Genomic DNA, 23,277 nt, shown 5'->3' with positions numbered 1-23,277 from the left:
AGGATTTGTCATTAACATGTACAAACTGAGATATTTCTGATAAATATGACTTAAACCAGCTCAGTGCGGTTTCTTTAATGCCAATTAGATGCTCCAGTCTCTGTAGCAGGATGTGATGGTCAATAGTGTCGAAGGCAGCACTAAGATCTAGTAAAACAAGTACAGAGACAAGTCCTTTGTATGAAGCTATTAGAAGGTCGTCAGTAATTTTTACCAGTGCTGCGAGTGCAGTGCTCAGCAACAGAGAGAGCTGCTGTGTCCTCCTCACTGTCGCTCTAAAGATACATAGGGATAAACTGAGTCTCTCTGTTTGAAATGTCTGTCTCTAGTTCATTAGAATTTAGTGCAAAATACAAACAAAGCAACACCAAGATCATGTGATGAAACTAAAAAACAGCAACACAAGAAAATGAGAGGGAATGAATGAGAACAGAAAGAGTCTTCCTGACTGAACTTCTGCTCTGGACTAGTTATGAACTCCAGGTTGACTAATCCTAACTGACACATTTATAACATTATGACGACTTCTACTCACCTCAACAATCAGCTGGATGTGTTGTCTCCCATGTTGATAATTTTTTGATGCAGCAAAGATTCTTTTAAATCACACTTTACTGACAACCAACAATGCAATGTTATGATGAAGCATGCGTTATTATAGATGCATCAATATATATTTCTCTATGTTCTATAACAGCACACTATTTATTGATTTATAATTGATTTAAGCAGGGAAAGCTTCATGAAGATTAAAACTCTCCTTTACAAGAGCGTCCTGGGCGAGACAGTAGCAGACATACAACATATAACAGTTAGGGGCAAAAAGGAGTTAAGATCACATCAGGATTTGACCAAAAACACACATCATCGTACCCTGGATCAGTGATTCTCACACCTTCTTCAATAATGTTCCCCCTTATAATAAAAAAAAGCCTTTATAAAGTGGTAAAATATAGAGCTGCACCATCAGTGTCTCATTTACTAAACAACAGCTTTGAACTGAAAAACACTTCAATTTCAAATGTTTACAATCATCACTATATTCATGGCAAACAGGTGTGTGTCATCATGCAATAACGGCACTGAGGTGACACTGGAGCTGCATTGAAATGCATCTTTTTAATTTGCTGCAAGAACAATTTAGTGAGACACATGTTTGTGCTTCACTCAGGATCTTTGACATTCTCTGTGTTTTCAGCTGTGTTGCTGCTGCCTTTCAAACACTAATTTTTCTGATGTTCTTCCGTCACTCAGGACTGAAACTGACATCCTGCTGAACAAATGTCTATGTCAAAGTGATTGTGTTTGTTGGTATAACTGACAGTATATGACAGTTAACAAATTAATTGAAAACAGGAAAATAGAATGTGAAATTTGCTTTGGTGACCTCACATTTACAGTTTTTTGTTGTTCTTATTATCCTAGAATTGTTTAAGGAATTAAACATGACCTATATTTTTTAAATCAACATTTTAAAAAGAGCTCACATACCCCCAGCAGTACTCCAAAGTACCACTAGGGGTCCACATACCCCCTTCTGAGAAACCCTGTCCTAGATCACAGGGCAAAAAAGCTCAGTCAAAGCATCTGCAACTAGATGGAACTTTCTCCAACTTCTTCAATCCACTTTTAAAACCAAGAAAGAAGAAAGTAAAGAAGAAGAAAGAAAAAGGTTAACAAGGTAAAATCAATTAAATTCGATTCAGTTTTATTTACAGTGCCAAATCATAACAAAAGTTATCTCAGGACACTTTACAGAGTAGGTATAGACCACACTCTATGACTTATTTCACACACTTATTTATACACTCCTAAAATAAGCTTTTTAGACATTTTTTTTGTGTCGAACTACTATTGGAGAAATCTGGGACAGAGGCTAACAGCCAAATGCAGCTAAGATTTATTAGCCACTGGTTTATCAGAGCACAGTCATCGTACCGCATTGACAGCCTATGAAAAGTTTCTGGGTTGGAAGCTTTCATTTTTGTTTCCCAGCTGGGAAAGATGCAAACACAAACCATTATGTCTCTCTTCACTCCAAGTTGCAGGCTAGTTGGCTTTACCTGTGGGTCTTCCGGCAACATCTTCCCCTGAGACTATTGTGACTTTTCGATGCTGCAGGACAGATGCTTTGTGGGACTTTTCCAAACCTTTTACCATCTATTATTAACTTATATCTCAATGTAGTTCACTAACTTCGTTGTTGGTGCTTCGTTTTATGTGTAGGGACTCTTATCATGCTACTGCAGAGGTTTGGTGTCATTTGGAGCGGTATGAGTGGTTAAAAAAGATGTGTTAATGCTTTCAACTTGCCACCATAAGCTAATCACTCGTATCCTCATTTGGCTGTTAGCGTCTTTCTCCGTTAGTAGTTCGTACATGAAAAAACAAAATTGTCTCAAAGGCTTACTTAGTGAGTTTATTTGCCAAAAAAAGAACCTGGGGTGATTTTACACTGGAATTTCACTTTAACTGGCTGAGTGTCTTTGACCAGTGAAATGAAACAGAACTGATAATCACTCCAAGTGCTGTATCTTCATTGTGACCACAATACTTATATGCTAAATCTGAAGTCAAAATCAAGTAAATTATTCACTGAGTCGTAGAACCGCTTTGCAAATCAAAATTATTATTAATTGAGTGTGTTTTAATATGAATATCCCAGTTATGATCATACATTAGTTAGTTATGTCAGTTATGTTTATACATTAGCACAGACTAATCAGGTTATACTAGTAACCTGGTTTCTGATGAGCCTACTGTTTTCTGTTTGCACTGTCAAAGGTAAATCATGCTGAGTCTGTTTCTTGTGTAGATTGATAAGCCTGTGAATATTCTTATTTGTCCAGGCCATCGTTATCCCCAAAGCATTTTCAGTCAAAAGCAACTGGACTTGGTTATTTGTCTAGGAAGATGTTTCACCTCTCATCCAAGAGGCTTCATCAGTTCATGTACGCATCTGACCAGGCTGGGACTGGTCCAACTAACTGGTGCGGAGATCCAGGTATTTAACCTCTCACAAGGCCGATGATGTCACTGGAACCCCTTGTGCTCCAAGTGCCAACGACTGTCGTTGGTGGGAAGTAGGTTTCGACTTTGTTAGGGCTCTATTGAGTCTTAACGACAGTTGTTGGAGTCACAGGAGGCTTTTGTGAACAGTTGTCCTTTGAGGTTAGATGTTGAATATCCTAGGAAGGGATGAAAGGGCTGCATTGTAAATTGGAGATAAATGGTGTCTCAGACCTCCTCCTCTGTTTAGCGATGGTTTCTCTACTTTTGCATTGATGGCTTCTTTTCCTCCTCTTTCAACAGGTTGTGAGGGCACCTCTCAGGTGCTTGCGTTCTTCCCCTTGGGCCGGTGAGCTGGTGGGTACGTTATCAGCTCTATGTTGCAGTGTTCTGATAACTCCAAGCTTATGTTCCAGGGGATGGTGGGAGTCAAACAGTAGATATTGAACTGTCTGAGTGGGTTTTCTGTATACTCCAATGTGGAGGCTTCTGTTATTCTCCATATGGACGTCACATTCTAAGAAAGGCAAACTATTGTCCTTCACTTCTTTTCTGGTGAACTTGATGTTTCTGTCCACTGAGTTTATATGTTCGGTAAAAGTTTGCACCTCTTTTGATTACCCATGTGTCGTCCGCATATCTGAACCAATGGCTCGGGGTTACTCCTTTGAAGGAGTTCAAAGCCTTGTCCTCTACCTCCTTCATGTATAGATTTGCCACAATAGGGGATACTGGTGAACCCATGGAACAGCCATGTTTTTGTCTGACAGACCTGCCTGTAATAGGGAAGGTTTTCGTTGCCACCGTACTCTACAGGGGAATTGTTGGGTCTTTGTTTATCATAGAGTGTGGTCCTAACCTAGTTTGTAAAGTGTCCTGAGATAACTTTTGTTATGATTTGGCTCTATAAATAAAATTGAATTGAATTGAATTGAATTTTAATTGAATTGAATTGAATTGAATAGTAAAAAGTGCCATTAAACTGGAAATATGTGGTGTTCAGGCACAAATCCAGAAGTTGGCAAATGTGGTCTGTTTTTCAATTCAATTCAATTCAATTCAAAAAACTTTATTTGTCCCCGGGGGGCAATTCAGGGCACACAGAGCAGCAAATAACGACAGTGCAACTATACAAAACATTTCAACCTAACAACAAGAATAAAGTGTTAGAGAAGAATAAGTGTCAGAGATTTGTAATAAGTTTTCCTGTGTGAGCCCTTCTCTTACTGTGGCCAAAGCCTCCATTGATGGAATACAGGTGAACAAAGAAGTCACGTCGTGGGATACCATGGTTTTTTATCTGGATCCATTTTTGAGTCTCGGACTTTGTTCACAAATTCTCTGGAGTTTTGGATGTGGTGTGGGGTGTTGCCCACCATTGGTGCCAGGATATTGGCAACGTGCTTGGTAATATTATAAGTGACAGAGTTTATGCTGCTGACAATGGTCCTGATGGGCCCCTTCTTTATGGATTTTTGGGAGTCCATATAAGCAGGGGGTTGAGTCCTGGGGGTAAAGCCTCTAATATTGGGATTTGTCAATGACTCCTTTTTGTAGTGGCTGTAGACACTCTATAACCTTCTTTTTGTAACAACTGGTAAGGTCTCGTTTCAGAGGTTTGTCAGTGTTAGAGTAACTGAGTAGTGCAGGGATCTTTGCCTCATAATCAGTTGTAAAGTGAACAACCGTGCATCTACCGTTTTCTGCTGGAAGGATTGTGATGCTGTGGTCTTTGCTCATTGCTGTTCCTGCTTTTCTCTCCTCAATGGTGAGGTTGGATGGGGGGACCTTAGCTTGGGACAAACGCTGCTGACACTTTGAACCTTAGCTGTTCAGCCTCAGTTCCAGTAAGGTTGTTTTTCTTTATAGCCGTAATCAACTCCTGTTGATTGATTTTGCAAGAAAGCCCCAAGTAAGTTTGACACATCATCGTAAAGTTTTACACATCATCATAAAGGTTTTCCGTTTTTAGCTGTTCTGGAAAAAAAGAAAAGATATTTTGCTTCCTTTTCATTTTTTATAAACATATTTTAAAATGGAGAAAATTCACCGTGCTGTTATCATACAATCTCTCTCCACTATCATTCAGTCTTTACCAGCTACCGGACATTTGAAGGTGGAGTGTTTTCTTTCATGCATGAGCAGGGAATTTTGGCCCCATGAAAAGATGCCACACTGGGCCCCCATCCAGGCACCAGCCATGCCAACCAAGTTCCATTTCTGTAACTGGCCATCCAGAACCCAATCAACCCATTTTAGCTTTAAACAACTCTACCCATAGTGCAACATCATTATATTCTTTTGTGATTCATTCATGATTAGTCCATTTGTGTCAACCTGTGTTTGCTTAATTACTCTAGGTTTCCAGAGTTAAAATATTGCCCAAGAAAAGGTGAGATTGTCAAATAAACATTTACTACAGGCAGCAAACAGGAACTGTTCACAACATAAGACATTTTCTGTTTCACAATAAAGCTTTATCTTTGAGATAGGACAAAAATTATAAAGTGCTATGTACAGTATATTGAAAGGATTTCAAAAAAGCAGCAGCTCTGACAAAAAAATCTAAAGCATAATTATTGCAATAAGTAAATACAATTAGAATAGGGAAACACATTATCATGTAATTCATTAATGGATAGTGGTTTCATCTAATTGATCGATTAATTGATAAGCTGCAATTCTTCTGAGAGGCTGAATTTCCCTCTGAATAGGTTAACTGTATAGACCTTTTTAATGGCATTCCATGACTAGGCAACAGCCTTTGTCCTTGTTAACTTCCTGTCAGCTGATGTCGTTCACATTGACTTCAAAAGGAATCAAACTTGGACACATTTAGAATGTTTATGTTTACAACTTTGAAAAGGTCTATATGTAACATAAAATGCTATCTTCCTTATGATATAAAGAAAAATGCAAATACTATGCCTTAATCAATCACATGAGGGCAGCGAATAACATTTTCGTAGCATATCAAACCTATTCTGAATAGAAAATATCAAAATCAATTTACTTAACATTAAAATAAATCGTGCATTCTCCCATCTGCAACATTAAAAACATTAACAACAGCATCCTAAAAAAAAATCATTCCTGAATAGAAGAATACAATCTGGGTTCCAGACTAACTTTTTTCACTAGGAGCACTGTGGCCCTCAACTGAAAATTGCAGGGCTGCAACCAGAAATGTTAGGGGCACACACGGGTAATCAATAATAGATCCAAAATACAATGTGCTGTTTCAAATTCAGTGTCACATTTTTCTTGTGCTCTTTTAAAGATGCAACATAGAAGGTAAAGCAACAGCACCATCACTGTCATGACAGTACAATATTAAAAATATTCTAAAGTTTGTTAAAAACACAGTGTGGTCTAAAAACAGTCCTGGGTTTAATTTGTCTGTGTGAAATTCTGGTTTTGATGGTGTGGATGTCATGAACGGTACAGAGATAACACACAAAAACGAGTGGACCCAATGCAGACACGGACACAAAGTAAAAGTACAAACAAAAGTAAAACACTACAGGGAAAACAGGCAATACAAACAACGAGACGGTCGAGGGAAAACAGGAACGAGGAGATGACGGAAGAATCAGGGAGACAGATGAGGAAACAGGAACACGGGAAACTACGGAGAAAAAGAAAACAAACACGATTAGATACACTTAGTGACGGGAAGCTTGATAACCACAACGAGAAAGGGAATGCCAGTCCGGGGGGGAATAGTTTACCAACGAAGGAATACAACGGTCCGGCACTGCATGCCTGTCCGCTCAGGGTATTAGTAGTGATCCAGGTGATCAGCGTAACAGGCTGCAGCTTGGGGGGAACACATACATGCAGGGAAACACACTCAGGGAGACAAACTCACACAAAAGGGAGAGAGGAGGATACTGACAGAACGAGTCTTGACACTGTTGATGGTTTTCGGGCCCCTGAGAACCTGCCTTCCTGGTAGCCTCGTGCTTCAGGAAGCCCCCCCCCCCCCCCCCCCCCCCCCGACGGTGCTGTCTTCTTGTGCATTTTTAAAGATGCAACATAGAAGGTAAAGTGACAGCACCATCAATGTCATGACAGTACAATATTAAAAATACAATTATATAATATATAATAATATATAATATATAATATAATATAATTTCAAATATACCATACATTCAGAATAAGGGGTGTGACGAGACGATACACATTATTTAGTCCCCCCCCCACACACACACACACACTGGGACTGTACAAATCCACAGAAAGAAACGAGAGTTACAAATGTAATTACGGTTCTATGAATCCTGGATGATCACCAGACGTGGTGCATAAAGCACTGGATAACTCCACCTTGCGCATGTGCATTTCGAGTACGTAATACCAACAAAGTCACCTTTGGCCCCCACATGACACCAGGAAAGCTATATCTTCCTGTACCGTTAGAGGATCTGTTCCCGGAATCTTCTCTGAATCTTCTCGGATTCTGAGCGACTGAACGCTTTGGCGGTCATCCAGGATTCATAGAACCGTAGTTACATTCGTAACTCTTGTTCTATTTCATCCTTACTGACCGCGAAAGGAGGTGCGTATCGCACTGTATGACTCATACCAACAAAGTCACAAAGAATCCAACACCCACCTTAATCATCAGAGGCAGTAGAGCACAGTCACAGGATCACACCCATCGGATGGAGAGTGGCGACATTGACACGTTAAAACTGTGCAAACGTGCTAGGCGATGTCCGTGATGCTACAGCACACATCATCTCCAAGGGCACTCTTCTCATTGCTGCCCATGATGTAGAGATGCTTCTGGTGGAGTGGCACCTCACCCCAGACAGCAGAGGGTGGCTGCTGGCCCCATAGGCTTGCAAGATGGCATTGACAACCCAGAGAAAGAAAGAAAGTGCACAACCTCTATTAGGGCCACTATGTCACACAAACAGCTGCTGCGACCACCGCATATACCAGCAGTAGCAGCAACATAAGCTCCAAGCGCATGGACCTCCTCAGACATGGAGCCAAAGCATGGGCAGGAACACCACATACAGCCATAGGACCACACCCGAGCCATCAGGGTTCCAACGCAGGCAGGTATCGGACAGGGAATGCAACTCCCCGACCCGCTCCGCAGAAGTAATGACGAGCAGAAAAGCAGCCTTTATAGAAAGCCTTTTCAGCCCTACCTAGGTCAGAGGGACAAGTCCCATGCAGGAGCTCTCAGGGTCCTTGGCAGACGCAGCCTCAGAGTCCCCCTAGGGAAGAGGGACACCAATCTATGGCACCCTACTGTGGCTTCTTCGACCATCTCATTGTGGGAAGAAATAGCAGCCACATAGACTCTTAAAGTTGAATGAGAGCAACCACCATCCAGCAGGGACAGCAGAAACTCAACAGTTGCCACAGAGCAACACACTGGGTCTACTGCCTTATCTGTACACCAGTCAGAGAACAAATTCCACCTGCTTTCATACTGAATCCAAGTAGATGGCGCCCTGGCACTCAGCATCGTCCTCCTGATTCCCGCAGTGCATAGCCTTAGTAGAGGGTCGGGCCCTTAAGCGGCCAAACCCAGAGCTGTAGGCGACTGGGGTCTGGATGCCAAACCTAACCCCCCAGCTGCGAAAGGAGGTCTATCCTGCAGGGGAGGTGCTATTGAGAGCTGCAGCAGAGCCTGCACAGCAGTGGATGCCAGAGTCTCCCTGGCCAAAAGGGGGCCACCAGAGGGAGCCTGTGGCCCTGAAGAAGCACCCGCTGGAGTGTAGTAAGAATCATGCTGTGAAGCACGAGGCTACCAGGAAGGCAGGTTCTCAGGGGCCCGAAAACCATCAACAGTGTCAAGACTCGTTCTGTAAGTATCCTCCTCTCTTCCTTTTGTGTGAGTTTGTCTCCCTGAGTGTGTTCCTCTTGTGTCTCTCGTCTAGGTCTGGTTGGCGTTCCCCCCAAGCTGCAGCCTGTTACGCTGATCACCTGGATCACTACTAATACCCTGAGCGGACAGGCATGCAGTGCCAGACCGTTGTATTCCTTCGTTGGTAAACTATTCCCCCCGGACTGGCATTCCCTTTCTCGTTGTGGTTATCACGCTTCCCGTCACTAAGTATATCTAATCGTGTTTGTTTTCTTTTTCTCCGTAGTTTCCCGTGTTCCTGTTTCCTCGTCCGTCTCCCTGATTCTTCCATCATCTCCTCGTTCCTGATTTCCCTCGACCGTCTCATTGTTTGTATTGCCTGTTTTCCCTGTAGTGTTTTACTTTTGTTTGTACTTTTACTTTGTGTCCGTGTCTGCATTGGGTCCACTCGTTTTTGTGTGTTATCTCTGTACCGTTCATGACATCCACACCATCAAAACCAGAATTTCACACAGACAAATTACACCCAGGACTGTTTTTAGACCATACTGTGTTTTTAACAAACTTTAGAAAGACATGATGAATGCAAGTTCAACACAGACATTAAAATAGCTGTGCTGAACGTGCGCTCTCTTTTAAACAAATTCTTTATCATTAACGATGTAATTTTAGATAACAACCTAGACAGAATTCTCCTTACAGAGACATGGCTTGGCACTGATGCACCTGTTGTTCTCACTGAGGCTTCCCCACCTAATTTTAACTTTTTATTTCCTACTAGAGGGGGACAAAAAGGAGGCGGAACTGCATCAATCACCAAAGACACAATGTTGTCAAATGAAGTTTTCTTTAACAAATATTTATCATTTGAGTATCATGCCTTTGTTTTTATCAACGCTGGACTTCGTGGCTCCACTCTCAATAAAAAGAAGTATTACAAGACCGACGGCCCGTATCCAACTTACCGTTTTTTAAGTAAAATTCTGGAAAAACTTTTTTTCAATCAAGTAAATTACTTTTTAATTTAATTTAATTGCAAGTGTCAGTCTGGTTTCAGGACTAACCACAGTACAGAGACAGCCCTTTTAAAGATTTTAAACGACATCAGGTGCAACCTGGATAACAATGAACTCACAGTCTTGGTACTACTGGATCTAACCATCCCATTTTATTACATAGACTGTAGAACCTGGTCGGCCTCTCTGGTACTGTTCTTAACTGGTTCATTTCTTACCTCACAGATTGACACTTCTTTGTAAGTATGGAAACATGTTCCTCAGAAACCCACAAAATAAAGTGTGGTGTTCCCCAAGGGTCAATTTTAGGTCCAACTCTTTTTAATCTTTACATGCTTCCCCTCGGGGACGTCATCAGGGGCCTGTTTCACAAAGTAGGTTTAGTGAAAACTCTGAGTCTGTTAACCCTGAAATGAGGGAAACTCTGAGTTTTCCGTTTCACAAAGGGAGGTAACTCAAACCAGAGACAGAGGGGTAACTCTAGCCTGTTTCACAAAGAGAGGTAACTTAACCTCTCGGTCAGTTACCATGGTAACATGCTCTCTGAAACTTACCTGGTCGGGACCAGGTTTTTCCCAGCAAACCTCGAGTTTCTCTCTGTCTCCGCCCTCTTTCAGCCACACACAGTGTTTGTTTTCCTCATTCATTCAGTCAGCGGGCGAGTTTTGGCGTAGTATAGTTCCGTCAGTTTTTCAGAAAATCACTGCAAACATCAGACATTAGAAATTATATGAGGTGGTGACTAATTCACTACCATGGCATGTCCTTTTGATAACGACCCCGTGGATGAAGGTGCAGCATTACCGCAAAGAGAATTAAATATTCGTCGGGAGAAGATTATAAGATGATTATCATAGACTTCCTTAATATACTGCAGCCATAATTACAAAATGAATGAAATGGATCTTTTGAGCTTGAATGTATTTGACTTAGCGTTTCCTAAATATAATCCCAGCTTTTCTTGCAATTCAAATGTTCAAAAGTTTGTGCTTTTAATTGGGTTACCGGTATATACACTACTCCTATACAGCCTTCTGATCCAGAATATCACCTATAATGCGAGGGGGTGCATTTCACGGCAGGGAAACACCGTTTCACGTCACAGTCCATCTCATCCCTCCTTACATTTCCAACATTAACAACCAAAGTCATGCTCTCATATCACAGCAGATATTGTGTGTTGCGCTGCGTTTTTTGCAAATGGGAGGGTTTTTTTTGCAACATATAAAACAGCCACTTACGGTAATATTTACTTTACCATGTAAATCATCCTGAAAATGAGGCGTCACCATGAGATTGTGCCGATGATTTACCTGTTTGAACAAAGTTTTTATTTTTCATCTTAAGCTGCTGCCAAGTGCGATTCTCCCCCGTGGGAATGCACTTAAATTAAATAAATTAATAGGCTCCCACTCAAGCAGTTCCCCCTGTGATATTACTGTGATTACAACAGGACTACATTTAAACTTACGCACTGACCCGAGCAGCGATGTTCTCCCGCACCGTCTCCCTCTCTTTTGCTGCAGCGGCGGTGTAAACCTGCTCAAACTCACCGTATCAGCGCATTAATATTTCCAATTCCAGTTGTAGCGTAGCCCTTCGCTTCCCCGTTGCCATGGTGACTCGTCGAATCAGGGCTCCATTGATGCTGTCTTTTTTTACTTGTGGTGCACGCGCTTAACTCCAGGTCAAACTACTCTGAGTTGATCAACCTAACGCAAATCTGCTGTTCTGGAACCGAAAACTCAGAGTTTCCTATCTCAGAGTAGATCAACTGAGAGTTCAGGGTTAAACTCAGAGTTTTTTGAACCTGCTTTGTGAAACGGACCCCTGGAGGCACGGCATCAGCTTTCATTGTTATGCTGACGATACGCAACTGTATATCGCCGTGTCTCCTGATGACACAGGGCCTATTGATGTCCTTTTTAACTGCATTTTATATATCAAGACATGGGTGGCAGCGAATTTCCTAAAGGTCAACCAGGACAAAACAGAGATTTTACTCATTGGTCCTGAGGGCCAGAAAGAGAAACTTTTACCAAAGTTAAAGTTAAAATGTTAAACTATCACAATCTGTAAAAAATATGGGTGTGATTCTTGACTCTGAGCTAAGTTTTATTCCACACATCAAAATTATAACAAAAATAGGTTTTTACCATCTTAAGAACATAGCCAGAGTCCGCCCGTTTCTCTCTCAGGCCAGCACGGAGGTGCTGATGCATGCTTGTATCTCTATGTTTAGACTACTGTAATGCCCTGCTCTCTGGCCTTCCCAAAAAGAGCATTTCGAATCTACAATAATTACAAAACTCAGCTGCAAAAGTGCTGACTAAGACCAGAGGGCAGGAGCACATAACACCAGTTATAACAGTCGCTGCATTGGCTCCATGTGCGATTCAGGGTTGATTTTAAAGTTATTCTACTAGTTTTTAAGTGTCTTAACAGTCTTTGGCCTTCTTACCAATCTGATTTGCTTTTGCCTTATCGGCTGCCGCGGACCCTGAGGTCCTCCAGCACCGGCCTTTTAACCATACCACAGGTAAGTTCAAAAAAGCAAGGGGAGGCGGCTTTCAGTTATGATGGGCCCCGACTGTGGAACAGCCTGCCGGAGAGCCTCAGGGTCGCGGAGACTGCTGAGGTTTTTAAAAAGAGGCTTAAGACCCATCTTTTTAACCAGGCTTTTTATTGAAATCTTAAGTCTTTTTGATTTCTTTTAGGCAGTGCTAATTAGAGCACTTTTTAACCTCTTTTATGTTCTAGTTCATGTTTTTAGCCTCTATGCTTTTATGCTTTTATGTTTTAGTCCCTCATGTTTTTAGCCTCCATATTTTAACCCTTTTACTGTTTTAGTCAACAGTTTTTAATCTCCAGTGTTTCCTCAGGGGGCCTGCCAGATTGGAAATTGTCTCTGGTCTGGCCGCAGGGGGCGCTGTCCTGTAGACAGTTCCGGCCCGGGCGACTAGAGGGCTCTGCGCCTTAGTGCGGAGGCTCCTGTTTGCCTGGGTTGGGGTGGTCTCTGTGGCGGTGCTCCCTGTGACCTTGGACTGGGATCTCTCCCAGTGTGGTTGGCCCCCAAAAAGGTAGCTGCCTCTAGCTTCCTCTGTACCTCAGGTCTCGCTGCTCGACCATGTCTCTGTAGTGAAAGCTAGTGTTTGTGTAGGTGTGAGTGTGTGTGTATGAACGTATACATATTTGTGTATGTCTCTGTGCATGACTGTGGGGATGAGAGGGTTGGGTTCTCTTAACTTTCTTCTCCTGATTTTATTTGATGTTACTCTTTTTCTGTACATCTCTGTAAGGCACTTTGCGATACTTTTCTGTATGAAAAGCGCCATATAAATAAAGGTTGATTTGATTTGATTTGATCTGATAACCATATTGATTTACTCTGTCTGACTGAAACCTGGTTGTGTCCTGAAGAATATGTTAGGTGAATCCACTCCTCCCAGTCATATTAATACTCATATTCCTCGAGGCAGTGGCCGAGGAGGAGGGGTTGCAGCTAATTATGACTCAGGCCTATTAATCAAACCTAAACCTAAACTAAATTATAATAAATTTGAAAGCCTTGTTCTTTATCTTTCACATTCAACCTGGAAAACTGTGCAGCCAATTATTCTTGATATGGTGTACTGTGCTCCTGGTCCGTACTCTGAATTTCTATCTGAATTCTCAGAGTTTCTGTCAAATTTAGTCCAAAAATCTGATAAAGTAATCATTGTAGGAGCTTTTAATATTCACATGGACGTTGATAATAATAGCCTTAGTACTGCGTTTATCTCTCTATTAGATCCAATTGGTTTTAGTCAGAGTGTACATAAACCTACTCACTGTTTAAATCACACCCTCGACCATGTTTTGGCTTATGGTGTGGAAATAAATTACTTAATAGTCTTTTCACATAATCCTATTTTATCAGATCATTATTTAATAACTTTTGAATTCATATTACAGGACTTCTCACCTCTGGGCAAAAGTTTCTACACTAGATGTTTATCTAATAATGCAGTAACTAGATTTAAGGAATCAATTCCATCTGCATTTAATTTAGTGCCTTATCCTAACATTCCAGATTCCTGCACTAACGTTTGTCTCTCTGAAATTGATCACCTTGTTGACAGTGTTGCAGGCTCACTAAGAACAACACTTGACTCTGTTGCTCCGTTAGAAAAGAAGATAATGAAACAGAAGAAGTTAGCTCCTTGGTATAACTCACAAACCTGTGAATTAAAACAAGTATCAAGGAAATTGGAAATTATGTGGCGCTCTACTAAATTGGAGGAAACTCGCTTAGTTTGGCAAGATAGTCTAAAAACAAATAGGAAGGCCCTCCGTAATGCCAGAGCAGCTTATTACTCATCTGTAATAGAGGAGAATAAGAACAATCCTAGATTTCTTTTCAGCACTGTAGCCAGGCTGACAGAGAGCCACAGCTCTATTGAGCCATGTATTCCTATAACCCTCAGTAGTAACGACTTCATGACCTTCTTTAATGACAGAATTATAACTAATAGAGACAAAATCAACTCGCTTGGCACTAATTTTTCTTCAAACCAAGGAACCTTAGAAAGAACTGTACGACCTGATATATTCTTGGACTGCTTTTCTACAGTTGACCTTAACAAATTAACCTCTACTATTTACGCATCAAAGCCCTCTACTTGTCTCCTAGACTCTATTCCAACTAGGTAACTTAAAGAAGTGTTACCTTTAGTTAGCACTCCTGTATTAGATATGATAAACACGTCTATATCAGCAGGTAATGTACCACAGTCTTTTAAAATAGCTGTAATTAAACCTCTTCTTAAAAAGCCCAGTCTTGATCCTGAGGTACTAGCCAACTAAAGACCTATAGCTAACCGTCCTTTTCTCTCTAAGATCCTCAAGAAATTAGTCGCCAATCGGCTGTGTGACTTTTTTCATAATAATGAATTATGTGAGGACTTCCAGTCAGGATTTAGAGCGAATTATAGCACTGAAACAGCACTGGTAAAAATTACTAACGACCTTCTAGAAGCTTCAGACAAAGCACATGTCTCTGTACTTGTTCTATTAGATCTTAGTGCTGCTTTCGACACTATTGACCACCGCATCCTGCTACAGAGACTGGAGCATCTGATTGGCATTAAAGGAACCGCACTGAGCTGGTTTTAGTCTTTTTTATCAGATAGATTTCAGTTTGTACATGTTTACGATAAATCCTCTATGCACACTGAAGTCAATCACGGAGTCCCTCACGGTTCTGTCCTTGGACCAATTCTATTCACCTTATATATGCTTCCCTAAGGAAATATTATAAGGAAGCATTGTTATGCTAATGACACACATTTTTATTTATCCATCAAACCAGAAGAAACCGATCAGTTAAACTTAGATAAACTTCAAATGTGCATTAAGGAAATAAAAAGCTGGATGACCTGTAATTTTCTGATGTTAAACTCAGAAAGAACTGAAGTTATTGTACTTGGCTCCAAAGGCCTCCAAAACTCAATAGCTAAAGATATTGTTACTCTGGATGATGTTGTGTTGTCCTCCAGCACCACAGTAAGGAATCTGGGTGTTATTTTTGACCAGGATATGTCCTTTGATTCTCATATAAAATTGACAACAAGGACTGCATATTTTTACCTGCGTAATATTGCAAAAATTAGGAACATTTTGTCTCAGAAAGATGCAGAAAAACTAGTCCATGCATTTGTTACTTCTAGGCTGGACTACTGCAACTCCTTATTATCAGGCTGCTCCAATAAGTCTGTTAAGAGTCTCCAGTTGGTCCAAATTGCTGCAGTTCATGTACTAACTAAAACAAACCGAAGAGAACATATTTCTCCTGTATTAGCTTCTTTGCACTGGCTACCTGTAAAATCTAGAATAGAATTTAAAATCCTTCTCCTTACCTACAAAGCTGCTATTGGTAAGGCTCCATCGTATCTTAAAGAGCTCATAGTACCGTATTACCCGACTAGATCACTGCGCTCTGAGAAGAACTTGTCGTTCCTAGAGTCACCAAAAGTAGAATGGGAGGCAGAGCTACCAAGCTCCTCTCCTGTGGAACCAACTCCCAAGTGTTATTTGGAGGCAGACACTTTCCCCATATTTAAGAGTAAACTATAAACTTTCCTTTTTGATAAAGCTTACAGCTAGGGCTTACGGGCCCTCAGCTATGTTGTTATTTTCAAAGCTGAGTTTGTTTAGCTTTATTATGCTGCTATAGGCCTAGTCTGCCGGGGGATAATCATTTTCCTAATACTCTGACCTTCTCCTCTCTGTCTGTGTCATTCATCATCAATGCATGTTACTATTTCAACTTCTTCCCCGGAGTTCTTCCCCTACTCTGTAAAGTGTCCTGAGATAACTTTTGTTATGATTTGGCACTATAAATAAAATTTAATTAAAATGAATTGAATCTTTCACTTAACAGAACAAACTGTTTTCATCCCATTGCAGCAGAAACTCTAACAGATCTGTGAGAGAATGTATTTGTTGCCATCAGGCCCTCATTGATTTAACCTCTGAAGCAGTACAGGGTGCGGCTCTGCCTCTTCAGAGCATACACCACATCCATGGCAGTCACTGTCTTCCTCTTGGCATGCTCGGTGTACGTGACATACACGGATCACGATCTCCAGGAAGACCTTCAGCACACTGCGGGTCTCCTCGTAGATCAGACTGGGGATACGCTTCTCCCCACCGACTGGTGGCGAGTTTGGTGATCCCCTGGATGTAATCACAGAGAACTTTACGGTGACGCTTAGCGTCTCCTTACGGAGTCCTTTACCTCCTTTTCCGCGACTCATTCTTACTGCTCAGTGTTAGAACCGAATAAGTCGATGACTCAGACTAAAAGGCTGCTTGCCTTTTGACTGACACTAAAAAACGTCAACACATCAACCCTGTTCCGGTCTCCTCCACTGGCTTCCAATCCACTTTAGGATTGATTTTAAAGTGTTATTAATTGTTTTAAGATTTGAACTGGTCTGGCTCATCTTTATCTGGCAGAACCCATGCAAGTCCATAATCCAGCAGGAGATCTACAGTCATCCAGTGAGTTGTTGGTGTACCTAGATCAAAATTGAAGATGCCGGGCGATGGTGCCTTCTCTGTGGCTGCTCCAAAACTCTTCATAGTACCTTATTACCCCACTAGAAAACTGCACTCTCAAAATACAGGGCTACTTGTGGTTCCTAGAGTGAGAATGAGAGAATGGGAGGCAGAGCCTCCAGCTGGACTTCAAACTTTCCTCTTTCCTCTTCGATAAAGTTTATAGTTAGGGCTGGCTCAGGTTTGTCTTGGTCCAGGCTTTAGTTTTGCTGCTATTGACCTAGTCTGTTGGAAGACTTCATCTGTCACTCTGAGCCTCCCTCTCTCTCTCTCTCTCTCTCTCTCTCTCTCTCTCTCTCTCTCTCTCTCTCTCTCTCTTTCTCTCTCTCTCTCTCTCTCTCTCTCTCTTCACTGTAGCCTGGGGGACACTGAGTAACTGCATCAGTACGACATCCTGTTCCGCTGCCGCAGAGTTTGAAAGTTTGACCATCAAACTCATCCCGGCTGTGCAGTGCTCTTTGGAGGAGGCAGGTTTAGTGGTGGGAGAGGTGGTGGGGTACGGCAGCATTAAGTCTGCTTCGCTCATGAATGGAGCTAGTGTAGTGGTGGAGAGTGGTAGTATTACACGGTGAGCTCGCCCATGAAGGTAACAATCTCCAATGCTCCGCCGTTCATTAAGAATGAAGTGCTGGCTAAAGAGTTGTCTCGCTATGGCCAGCTATTCTCATTGATAAAAATTGTGTCTTTGGGCTGCAAGTCCCCGCAGCTGAAGCATGTCGTGTGTCACCGGAGACAGATGTACATGATCCTCAAAGACACGACAAGTGATCTCAACCTGTCGTCCTTTCAAGTGGAGGGTTTTAGTGATATGGTCTTCGTCGGAGTCCCTGATGTGCTTTTGGTTGCGGAGCGGAGGGGCATTCCAATCCTGCCCGTCTGGAGGGGGCAGGAGTTGGGGCCGCTGCGGACGGGGAGCCCCGACCAGCTACTGGGGCAGCAGACTGCAGGCGTCTCCACACTGGACCAGGTGGTGGAGCTGGCCGGGCCCCAGCTGGAGGACCCTAATGGGCTGGCTGTTAAGCTGGGTGTGAGATCCACCAGGGTAATTAAAAAAAGTGCTTGACCACTGGAAAAAGTAAACTGACTGGTCAAGACACCCTGTTTTTAAAATCATTCACAGGCAATTTTCTTCACCCAACATGGAGGACCCTTTACCTGACATTTTCTGGCTATGGATTTTAAAGACTGCTCTGGGCCTTTGTTGGAGGCAACCCACCTGGTCTCCCTAGGGAGCCTCAGGGAAAACTTTTTATAAACTGCTGGTAAAGAAACTGAATGGACACCACTTGGAGGACTTTTTTAAGGCTGGACCTGGGATCCAGGCCTCAGTGGAGGTCTCTCTACATGGCATCATGGCAGTGAACTCTTTTGGTTCCATAATAAAATAATCTGTAGAGGACAAATGCCCATTCTGTGGCTTAAGAGAGACAACTTCCACTGTTTTATAAGTTTCATCGTCTGTCAAGATTGTTTCTGTTTTTACAAGTTGTTTTTACTAGTTTAAAGAGAGTTTTAGTAAGCAGGTTTTTATTTGTGTTTTTTTTTCGCCAGCACAAACACAAGAGCCAGCTTTTAAACTTTGTTTTAGGGCAGGCTAAGATGGCGGTGTATGTGACCAGGAAGAGAAAGGTGTAGGTAAACCTGCAGGTGGAGTTGGTCCCTGTCTGCATAAACATAAAAAAGGCCAGAGTGTTGGTGGATTTTAGTTTTTATAAAACTGCAGGTGACCTTGACTCTTTAACAGATCTCTGGTGTTTCCGATGTGTGTTGTGTTCTGTCACAGCTGGAGAACTATTGTATGCTAATAGAATAGAATAGAATTACTTTATTGATCCCAAGGTGGGAAATGACCTCATGTAAATTATTTGTTTATTTGTCAAGGCTGCATTTTAACTATTAACTTGTACATTGAGTACAGGAAAAAATTACTGCCAAATAAAGTAGATTTTTAAAATATATTTTAAGCTAATCTTTTCTGTGACCTCTGTCATGAACGGAACTGGAAAACACAGAGAAGTGGGACCCAAATGCAGACATGGAAAACAGAGTCAGGTTTAAGTGTTTTAATTGGTGACAATACTATATATAGGTCTGTCCAGTGCACTAGGGGGAAAAAGAGTGAGGGCAGAATGAGTGCGGTGCTCTCCTGAGCGTGTCCAGTGTCGGTGAATTTTCAATTCCAAATGGAGAGACGCGTCCTTCTGGTTAAAACAATTGTGAGTTGGTCACAGGGAAAGCACAAGTGGTAGGAAGGCAGGCAGGCAGACAGGTAGACAGGATCACAGGCGACTGAGGTAAAGAATCACAGGAGCAATTACACATAGGTACACGGAAAAGAGTAGGAATAACTAGGTACATGGGAAGCCAAAGATCACAAAACAACACTGCTCTGCTGATGCAACGATCTGGCGACGAATGAAGTTTGAAGAGGAACAATGCGGATTCCGTCCTGGACGTGGAACAACGGACCTGCTCTGTACTCTCGCAAGGATCCTGGAGGGGGCCTGGGAGTATGCCCATCCAGACTACATGTGCTTTATGGTTCTGAAGAAGGCATATGACCGGGTCCCCCAGGAGATACTGTGGGAGGTGCTGCAGGAGTATGGGGAAGGGGGTCACTTCTGTGGGCCATCCAATCTCTGTACACCCAAAGTGAGAGCTGTCTCCGGATCCTCTGCAGTAAGTCGGATTTGTTCCCGGTGGTGTTGGCCTCCGCCAGGGGTGCGCTTTGTCACCAATCCTGTTTGTGATTTTCATGGACAGGATATCCAAACATAGTCGTGGTGGGAAGTGGTTGCATTTCGGCAGGCTGAGGATCTCGTCTCTGCTTTTTGCAGATGATGTGGTCCTGATGGCATCATCGATCAAATTCAAATTCAAATTCAAAAAAACTTTATTTGTCCCCGGGGGGCAATTCAGGGCACACAGAGCAGCAAATAACGTCAGTGCAACTATACAAAAACATTTTGCCTATCAACAAGAATAAAGTGTAAAAGAAGAATAAGTGTCAGGTTGTTAGTGTGTTAGTACAGGTTAGAATCCAGTCACAGAGTTAGATACGAAGAACATCGTCGGCGTGAGATGTAGAAAGACATGCGTATATCAGATGTAAGCAGACATGTGAACGGGTGTATATGATGTAAACATGCAGTAGACTGTTGAAATAGGTATAAACAGAACTGTAGTGCAGAAAAGATATAAGTGGACAGTGATCGGATTGATTTTGTCCAGGGAGAGATGTCCGGGGAGGAGAGGGGGGTTGATGGTGTCCAGGGAGGGGGGGGGGTGAAGTGTCCAGGGGAGGGTGTCAAGAGTGGGGAGGGGGATTGTCAGAGGGGTCAGGAGTTGAGGAGCTGGACAGCCCTGGGGATGAAGGTTGCTCTTCTCCTCTGTGTCCTGCAGCAGGGACAGCGAAGACGGCGTCTTGAGGGGAGCCACTCGAATGCTGAGAGGAGCGAATGAGAGGGGTCCTGCATGATCCGACCAGCTAACCTGAGTGTCTGCTGCTCATAGATGGTCGACAGAGTTCTAACAGGAAGTCCAATGATCTTAGAGCAGACCGTGGCTATGCTCTGCAGGCGGTTTCTGTTCTGGAGGCTGGTGGAGTAGAACCAGCATGTGATGGAGAACGTGATGATGCTCTCGATGAAGGAGTAGTAAAAGCTCAGGAGGATGTTCTTGCTGACTCCAAAGGAATTGAGCTTCCTAAGGAGGTATTTTCCGCTGCTGGCATTTCCTGAGAATCTCCTCTGTGTTGGAGGAGAATTTCAGCAGGCTGTCGAAGATGGTGCCCTTCAGTGACCTTCAGCTCTCAGTGGATCGGATCGCAGCCGAGTGTGAAGCGGCTGGGATGAGGATCAGCACTTCTAAATCTGCGGCCATGGCTCTAAGCAGGAAACCGACGGATTGCTTACCCCAGGGAGGGGATGAGTCCTTACCCCAAGTGAAGGAATTCAAGTACCTTGGGATCTTGGTCACGAGTGAGGGGACGATGGAGCGCGAGTTTGGCCAGAGAATCGGAGCAGCGGGGGCAGTATTGCAGTTGCTCTCCCGCACCGTTGTGACGAAAAGAGAGCTGAGCCGGATAGCAAAGCTCTCAATCTACCGGTTAATCTTCGTTCTTACCCTCACCTATGGTCATGAATATGGGTCATGACCGAAAGAACTAGGTCGCGGGTACATGCGGCTAAAATGGGTTTTCTCAGGAGGGTGGCTGCAGTCTCCCTTAGAGATAGGGTGAGAAGTTCAGCCATCCATGAGGAACAGTAGAGCCACTGCTCCTTTGCGTTGAAAGGAGCCAGTTGAGGTGGTTCAGGCATTAAGTAGGGATGGCCCTGGGCGCCTGCCTAGGGATGTGTTCCAGGCACGTCCAGCTGGGAGGAGGCCTCGGGGAAGACCAGGGATTGGACAACACACCAGCCACCTGTATAGGAAGACAAGACACAAAGCAGGTTGTACTTCCTGTGGAGACTGTGGTCCTTCAATATCTGCAGCAAACTGCTGTGGATGTTTTACCAGTCTGTGGTCACCAGTGTCCAGTGTTCATAGAATCCAAGAAGGATACCTCCAGACTGGATAAACTGATCAGGCGGGCCGGCTCTGTGGTCTGCATGAAACTGGACTCGCTGGTGATGGTGGCAGAGAGAACGACACTGGACAAGCTGCTGTACATTATGGACAATGCCAGCAATCCCCTGCACACCGTCATCAGCAGCCAGAGGGGCCGATTTAGTGGAAGTCTGCTCCTGCCCAAGTGTAGGACCAACAGGCTCAAGAACTCCTTTGTGCTTCAAGCCATCATCCTCTACAACTCCTCACTCAGGGGGGAGGAGGAAATAAAGAGGACAGAAGGGAAAGAGTGGGAGCAACTCTCTGTGCAATTAATAATCTACTCATACATACCTGTACACTCATCTTATATTCTTTGTGCAGTAACTTTGTGCAATAATTTAATCTTACTGCCCATTTCTGTCATATACATTCATACATATTTTATCTTATACATTTTCTCTACATTTAACTTATCTGATTTCATTTTCCGTGAATTTAATTTTACCTGTATTCTTACTTCTACTTCATATATATTTGATATAGAGTTTATCGTTTACTGTTCATTGTTTTTTTTTAATATATTTTCTGTATCTATTTAGCTAAGAGTTCATTGGCTATCCTATACTGTATTTTTTAAACCTCCCTTGTGTTTTTGTATGCTGCTGAACATAGAATTTCCTGGTGGGGGTCATCCCAAAGGGATCAATAAAGAGATGTCTAAGTCTAAGTCTCTCTCAGTTTTAACTCAGCCTTAACTTTTGATAAAAAGTTTAGAGAAGCACTTGTTTATTTCTGGGATGTTTTTAGACAGTCTTAGGCAGTGTTGGGACAATGGTAGGATTGAAATCAAACTTTTATGTCAACAACACACACTCAACCTGACCAGAGACATCTCTAGATCTATGAAAGACCTGGAGATAGATATAGTGGAACTTGAGAAATTATGTAGACCCACGGGAGATCAAGGACATATTGAAGTCCTCAAAGTCCAAAAGCTAGCTTTAGCTGACCTGCTGGAAAGTAAAGCAAAGGGCGCACTGGACAGGTCCCGGTTTCAAGCCATCGAAGAGGTGGATGTTCGCTCTAGCTTTTTCCTCGGCCTGGAGAGGAAGAATAGGCAGGGGCGAGTAATCCACACACTGCTTTCAGACACAGGGCAGGAGATTGTGGAGCCAAGCCAGATTCGAAGGTGTGCGGTGGAGTTTTATACCTCTCTCTACGCAAGTGAATATGAGGAGCAGGACACTTTACTGGAGGAGTTCACTGGTGGACTGCCTCAGGTCTCTGAGGAGACCAACACCTGTTTTGAGGGGCCGCCGAAGATGCAGGAGCTAGTTTTAGGATGCCTTCTGGGACATCGTTTCCAATGATCTTTTAGATGATGTAGATTTTAAGGAAAGTCTGGCATCTGGCTCCATGCCCACTTCCTGCCAAAGAGCATAAATCACTCTCCTGCCAAAAAAAGGAAATCTAAAAGAAATTAAAAATTGGCTCCCTGTGTCTTTGCTGTGTGTGAATCACAAACTTCTGTCCAAACTCTTTGCCTCCAGACTGTGGAAAGCTATGGAGCAGGTCATCCATCAGGACCAAACCTACTGTGTGCCTGGCAGGTCAGTAGTGGACAATGTCCACCTCATTCTGAATGATTTGGACGTCTCCAGCTCATTGCGTAGTAACACTGGACTGATTTCTCCAAACTAGGAAAAGTCATTTGACCGCGTTGAACACAACTTCCTCTGGAAGGTTATGGAGAACTTTCAGTTCAGC

General features: G+C 42.9%; 1 protein-coding gene across 1 annotated transcript; it reads right to left on the bottom strand.

The window, feature by feature from the left end:
• Positions 1-16,363: 16,363 nt before the first annotated feature.
• Positions 16,364-16,655, bottom strand: LOC310964930 (uncharacterized protein; the record flags this gene model as incomplete). Its single annotated transcript, XM_083938255.1, is given in 4 exon segments — positions 16,364-16,472; positions 16,474-16,550; positions 16,552-16,622; positions 16,625-16,655. Coding segments are annotated over 4 exon segments (288 nt in total).
• Positions 16,656-23,277: the final 6,622 nt, after the last annotated feature.

This window comes from Echiichthys vipera (assembly GCF_963691815.1).
Source record: "Echiichthys vipera genome assembly, chromosome: 23".
In the NCBI taxonomy this organism is placed as follows: domain Eukaryota; kingdom Metazoa; phylum Chordata; class Actinopteri; order Perciformes; family Trachinidae; genus Echiichthys; species Echiichthys vipera.
Note: the sequence above shows the minus strand (reverse complement) of the source record. Positions and strands in the feature narration are given on the sequence as shown.